The sequence below is a fragment of the Mercenaria mercenaria genome, unplaced genomic scaffold (genome assembly GCF_021730395.1).
Source record: "Mercenaria mercenaria strain notata unplaced genomic scaffold, MADL_Memer_1 contig_4666, whole genome shotgun sequence".
NCBI lineage: Eukaryota > Metazoa > Mollusca > Bivalvia > Venerida > Veneridae > Mercenaria > Mercenaria mercenaria.
The window spans coordinates 41,133-48,337 of record NW_026462911.1 but is presented as its reverse complement, the minus strand read 5'-3'; the positions used below and the strand labels follow the sequence as shown (position 1 = coordinate 48,337).

General features: G+C 36.1%; 2 protein-coding genes across 2 annotated transcripts; both read right to left on the bottom strand.

Moving 5' to 3' along the window:
• Window positions 1-421: 421 nt before the first annotated feature.
• LOC128554039 (uncharacterized) lies at window positions 422-907 on the bottom strand. The gene has a single exon (XM_053535251.1). The coding sequence runs from the start codon at window positions 905-907 to the stop codon at window positions 422-424; it is 486 nt and encodes a 161-aa protein (XP_053391226.1).
• Window positions 908-3,943: 3,036 nt separating this feature from the next.
• LOC128554038 (uncharacterized) lies at window positions 3,944-4,999 on the bottom strand. Its single transcript, XM_053535250.1, has one exon. The coding sequence runs from the start codon at window positions 4,997-4,999 to the stop codon at window positions 3,944-3,946; it is 1,056 nt and encodes a 351-aa protein (XP_053391225.1).
• Between the last annotated feature and the right edge of the window lie 2,206 nt (window positions 5,000-7,205).

Sequence of the window (7,205 nt, the reverse complement as noted above, 5' to 3'; positions counted from 1 at the left end):
ACTTTGGCTGATCGGTATTGTCCATCATTCGACATTATTAGTTTAATCACCTTTCCCATTTTCCATAATCCTCGTGGCAAATCGTCTTTAATCAGAACTACGTCGCCAACACTAGGTTTAAAACTTGACTGCACTCTGTGTGATTTTAATTCCGACCGAGTCCTTTCACGAAGGCTTATGAGGTATTCTTTTTTCCAAATTTCCCAAAAATTACTCAAAAGTTTTTGTCCCTTATTCCACAGTTTTAACAATTTTTTCGTTGAACTTTCGTATGGTTCGTAATCTGGATCATTATCATCGTAATCCGCTTCAGGTATGCTCGTACGTGGGTTCAGTGTCAGAAAATGTCCTGGTGTTAACGTAATGTTAGAATTTATATCATCGTCCACATATAAAAGTGGTCTAGAATTGATGACACTTTCTATTTCTTTGATAACAGAATATCAGTCAATGATCTACGTCCTAGAGATTTGCGTAATGATTGTTTAACAAGTCCCACAAGTCTTTCCCAGTAACCTCCATACCAGGGGGCTCGCTCGACAATAAAATTCCATTTTATTCCATGATTTGATACATACGTTTGCACGTCATCGCTTTTGATAGTGTTTTTCCAGATTAAATGTATTGTGTCACTGGCTAACTTGAACTGTTTTGCGTTGTCACTGTTTATTTCCATTGGTGATCCCCGTTGCGCAATGAATCGACGTAACGCTAATAGGAACTCTTCTGTTGACATATCGTGTACTGTCTCCAAATGTACTGCACGAGTTACTAAACAAGTGAATAGGCAGACCCATACCTTTCTATATTCCCCAGAGGTTTTTATGTAGAGGGGTCCCAGATAATCGAGACCTGTCCTTTCAAACGCGACCGCCTCCGTAACACGTCCCTTTGGAAACGGGGGCATTGCGACATCTTGTACGCACCGCCCTCGATTTTCCGACACAGTATGCATTGTCGTATCACACTGCGCACAGTAGCACGCCCACTGGAATCCAGAATTTATATCGCACAGCACTCAACGTTTGAGATAATCCACTATGAAGTTGCTGTTTATGAGCGCGTTCTATGATTAAACGTGTAAAATGATCTTTCTTTGGTAAAAGGATAGGATATCTGGCTGCATCGCTAATATTTGCGTTTTCAAGCCTGCCTCTGCATCTAAGCAGACCATTTTTATACTATGAATACTCCAAGCTGTTGCTTTATGGTACATTTTTACCGTTTGTTATCGACTCGTACACATCTGATAGCACTTTCTCTGTAAATGCAATATCCACAAATTTTCGGCATGTAACAATTCATCACTTGAAATCGATTCAGTTTCACATTTCTGTTTCTTTATCCTTTTGATAAAACGTAAGACAAGGGCTGTAACTCTGAACAGCTTGATTGCAGATGAGTACTTTTCACTTTTAATTCCGCATGGAGAATTATTGTCTGAACCTAAAGCAGGCGCCTCTTCAGATTTTAACAATGGTTCATTTTTCTTCGTTTCTACATCTTGCTCAGTATTTTCAAATTTTGATTCCGCTATCACAAATTTGTCGTCAATTTTCCATTCGTTTTTCGGTTTTGATAACCAACTAGGACCATGCCACCATAGTTGATTGTTTTGTAGCTGATCCATTGTAACTCCTCTACTTGCTACGTCTGCTGGATTTTCCTTTGTAGATACGTATCTAAACGAAATGTCACCGTGACTTTTTATTTCTTTAACTCTGTTTTTGATAAATACGGGTAACGCCTTTTCTGTTTCTGTCCATTTCAATGCACACTGCGAGTCCGTAAACAAGTAAGTTTCTTCTATTTCTAATTTCAGCTCTTTTCTCACAAATTCAGTGCAACGAACTCCTATGACCATCGCCAGTAATTCTAATCTTGGAATCGTCATATTTTGTTTTATAGGAGCTAATCTTGACTTTGCGAATACAAGGTTCCCTTTTGTTACATTTTTATCTCCCTGAATAAGATAAATGCAACACGCATATGCATATTTTGAAGCATCGCAGAAGCAAACCATGTTTTGTACTTTTGTATTTTCATCGACAACTTGTAATCCAACATGTCTTGGAATTTGAGAATTTGGGATATTTACAAAATCTTCTTTGATCGATTTCCATGACAGAATGTCACTATTTTCAAGTTCATCATCCCAGTCACAATGTTTACTCCACAATGATTGTAGAAGTATCTTCCCCCGAAGCAAAATCGGACAGAAAAGACCTAGAGGGTCATACACTGAAGCTATCTGTTTTAGCACTGTTCGTTTTGTAATCTGTGACGTTTCAGGTAATAAGATCGGAGCTTTGATAGAAAATGTGTCATCTTTAACATTCCAATAGTGTCCTAGCACCTTTGTTTTTTCACACCCTGACCTATCTTCAATAGGTATGGAAGCATTCACGGATTTACTGTTTGTAGTCCATTCACGTAAGTTCATTGATGCATCTTTAAAGATCGATTTTGATGTTTCGTAAAACTTAATGGCTTCAGTCTCGGTTTCGGTTCCAGTAATAACATTGTCCACGTATATATCATTTTTCAGTTTTTCTGAAATCTCACTTTCATATAAATCCAGATGGCATTCGATAGTGGCACCCAGTAGAAATGGACTCGAAATTACGCCAAACGGCACCCTTGCAAAGCGCAATTTTTGTATATTGTCTTCATTTACGATTGATGTATTGATGTCCTTGAGCCACAGAAATCTGGTAACGTCTCTTTCTAAAGGTTGTAATCCCACTTGCAGAAATGCCTTCTCTATATCGGCAACTATACCAATTTTGTGTAATCTAAACCGCATTAAAATTCCACAGAGGTCATGTAGCTTGACAGGGCCTCTGTATAAGCATTCATTCAGACTTTTGTTGTCAGCTCTTGTCTTCGCTGATGCATCATAAACAACTCGAAGTTTGGTTGTACTTTTCGTTGGTGTGATAACTACATGGTGTGGATATAATGTTTATATCCGTACTCTGCACATTTGTCAACTTTTTTCAATAACGCCCTTTGCAAGCTGGTCTTGAATTACATCGTCGTATTGCTGTTTCAGTTCAGGTTGTCTTTCGATTCGAGTAACTAATGATTTCATCTCCCTAATGCCAATCCACGATTTTCTGGCAATTCATCAATATCTCGTTTCCAGGGCCATGTAACCTGATATCGCCCGTCCTCGCGCTTAAGTGTATCTTTGAAATGTTGCATAACAATTTGATCATCTGTGTTTTCCCTTTCAGTAGTTATTCCAATAGATTCAACATTCCAAAAGTCTCGATATCTGGTTTTGTGGAACTACACTGTCCGCCTTTGTGAATACATTTGTTTTTGTTACGTTATTTCCATAGTTTAGAATCAACATGTTCATGTCACTAGAATCATATTCATCAGTAACTTCTGTTCTCCTGAAAGCATCCGGCCAAATTTTGTCGCTAATAGGTAGAGTCCTTGCTGAACTTCGATTTTTTCAGTCTGCACAATGTCCAGGTAATAGTCATTACCAATAAGCAAATCAAGTGTTTCAGTTTCATTTTGGTGGGGATATTGTCCGCTAATATAAGATCCTTTGTAAGACTGTCAAACTTAGACTGTGATTTCAGTCTAACCGCCTTTCTACTGATAGTTCCAGTGATGTTAGGTACAATATTTGCAGTCAGTGTCATGTACTCTCCGTTTTGAAGTTTAATATCGATCTTCGTTGATTTTGTTTGTATAACCTTTTTATTTCTGCTACCAAATGTTATAAGATGAATGCTTTGCTCTCCATTTACCTCCAGGTTCAAACGATCAGCTAAACTTTGTGAAACATATGTTCGGTGACTTCCACAGTCAAGCATAAGTCTTACATGTTCACTTTGCCCATTTCTTGCATTTTTTATTTCTGTAAATGCTGTTTGCATTAATACATTTTCATTGTAAGATAAAAGTCCTGTTTCTTCGTTTTCTAATGTTTTATTTTCGCTTTCCGTATTTTCAACATTTTCCACTTCATTGGACAAATTTGCGCTTTCAAGATTTTGATTAATTTGAAATCTTTGTCACATAAACTTCTGTGATGTACGTTCACTTTCTTGCAGTACGTACAAATTCTTGTGCTTTTACAGTCCTTTACTCTATGATTATCTTTCAAACATTTATAACAGCATCCTTTCAACCGTTTTTTCCTTTCATCAATTGTTTTATACCTTTTACATTCATCGCTCCAGTGCTCGCCGTTGCAGTATCTACACGCTTTCGTAAATGCTTGCGTAATTGCTCTATTTTCTCCCGCTACAAACGCTTCTGTCGTATGTTTTGGTGTAGATTCAGACGTACGATTTCTCATTCCCAGTCCAAAGCTTCGCTGTTTCCTTTCATATGACATCGTAGCTGAGCGTCGTTGTCTAATGTCGGTACTGTTCGTGTCCTTTACTGCCCTTTCACGCGCTACAATATAGTCATTTAACCGTTTGCTTATAGTTCTAACTGTCCACTTTTCGTCGACATCTTTCATGATTTCAAGTTGCAGTAACACATCTTCAGGTATTTTCGACTTTATGATCGACACAATAATGTCTTGGTTGACGTTTTGATCGAGACTTTCCAGACTTCTAAAATGTTTATCGACATTGTCTATCAAATATCTCAAACTGCTAACTTTGTTTGTAGCCGACGAAATGTTTATCAGTCGCTTGTAGTGAAGATCAATTATTTCTTGTGAATTGCCAAATCTTTTCTTCAAAATATCCATTGCTACGTTATAGTTTTTCGCTCGACAGGCTAATCCAGCAATCGCCCTTCCTGCTTCACCGAACAATTTGCTCTTCAGATAGGTAAACTTTTCAATGTTTGATATCATTTTATTGTTGTGTACCGCGCTCTGGAAACAGTCCCAAAATTCAGTCCACTTAGTTTTATCACCGGCGAAAGATATCATATCTATTTTCGGTAGCTTAACTGATGACAGTTTTTCAGCTTCTTTTCTGTTTGTAAATTCTTGTTGCTTCATTTGTGAAGACATTAATTGTTGCATATTTGCTGTAGTTGAATTAACAGATGAGTGTCTGACTCTTCATGTGTTTTTTCTTCTAATTTGTCCTTTAACTTATAAAGTTTGCTCAAGAAATTCTTTAGTTCTAGATAAATATCCATTGCACGGAAACACAAAGTACAGTCATCATCCACAATCACCTCAATTTCTTCACTTTCCCCCATCGATGTGACTAGTTTTTCGCTCTGATTTTCTACCTTTTCTCGGTATAAGCTAATCTTTTCCATACATGACGAAGCACTGCTTATTTTTTCATCTAACTCGTATTCCTCAGATTCCGAAGTTAACAATGATGCAGCTTTCTCAACCTCTTCCTTCAACGTATTTCGAAACCGTGTCCTCACGCTTTTCAGATATCGCAAATTCGAATTTGACGACATCGCACTAATCGCCTCCTGGCCGTCTTTTTGCTTTTCCATATTTGTTTAGTCACAATTACAATTCATTCAACCAAATCATCACTTTTTTAACATTTCAAACTTTCTTTATCTTTTAAATATGTTTATTTTCCGTTTTTCATCTTTACTTTTGAGACGACCCTTTCCACCAACCTTTAGGTTCTGGCATTTATCACATAATTGTTACAGCACTTAGCCTATTTATTTCCAATGGAAACTTTCATCAGCAATTATGCTTTAACGACCTTTTATCACTGCTCTGTAGATTATATTGTCTCCGATTTCAACACCTAATTATTTTTGGACTGGCACACTCGTGTTTCAGCTAACAAGATATCACTGGAATTCCATTCATGAATTTTGCACACGACTCTTTACTTTAACCTGTCTGGGCAACGCCTAACACTGCTTGTCTGATAAATTTGAACCTTTGCATCAATCTAACATTTTTTCTTTCAATTTTTGCTGACTCTTTTTCGTTTTACTTTCCTATCAAACAGCAGCACATAACCCTTAATTTATTCCAGCATTTTTCGTTCACAAGCCCAATTTTATTTTCCTTTTTACAGTTTACTCCTTTTTTCTTTCTTTTATTCCATCTTCAACACATTTGTTAAGAATTTAGTCAATCGTTTGTCTGCAGATCGAATCTTTACTCCAAATTGCAATGAATGCTTTAAACAAATGTCCAGATCGAAATTTCTCATAATCCTGCTGGTGTCCTTTAATCTTCATCCGGCTCGCGGGACCAATTAATGTAGCGACCCGTGACTATTTTTCCTTTTCGCTACACTAGAAACAGTTAAATTAATTTTTTAACAACAATGTTAGTTTTCTACAGTTTATTCCTCTTTTGTAACAAATATCTTTGAATTTCCTATATTGAAATCTCTGTAAAATTTTAGATGTTGTCTGGCCTAAATACCGAATATATATCTCTTCTCGTCTCTAGAAAAAACTAGTGCCGTGTGCAAATCAAAAAGCAACTCCCAAATTTGGAGAGAGGCAAAGCTGAATAGCCAATCTATGAGTAATACTGTCGAAAAAGCTTATTATAAGCTTATCAAGAAAAATGTAAGCTAGGTTTTAGGTTAGTAGAGTAAATATTACAAATTTCTCTCGCACTTCGCGACATGAACAGTCAAATAATGAACAGTCAAAATACATTAGATACAGGACAAAATGTGCTGTTCAATAAAATATAACCTGTCTTGAAAGTTTCTTCTGCTTATTATGAATAATTTGGTATATTGTATATGATAAACCAAGGTATAATTATGTGGCGTAAAAAACTAAAACAAATATTCATTCGAGGGGTGGTTTCAAAAGACTTGACAAAAAACATACTTATGAGAAAGAACTTCGGTATTTTCATCACACTGAGAATATTAATGCCATATATATTTATTTTATAGGCTACTTATAAGTTAGGCTAAGAAAAAAACGTTGTTCTCTCCCGATAATCATATATTAACTATATATCATTAATCATGTTTTTTATTATCTATTATTGTATATGATAACGATTATTTGTTTCTATGCCTTTTTGTTGCCTCACATGTTTAAGTAATATTATGTATACCTCATGTTGTCATGTATTGTGACCTGAGAGAAATAAAATGAATTTAATTGAATTGAATTGAAGTAAGTAATAATTTCCGCAATTAATATTCACCAGAGTGTGCAAACACCTCATTATTTTTAGAAAATGCAGGCTATTTTCTAAAAATATAATACAGGTCACAAAGCGATACATATTAAACAATTATTGTACAAAC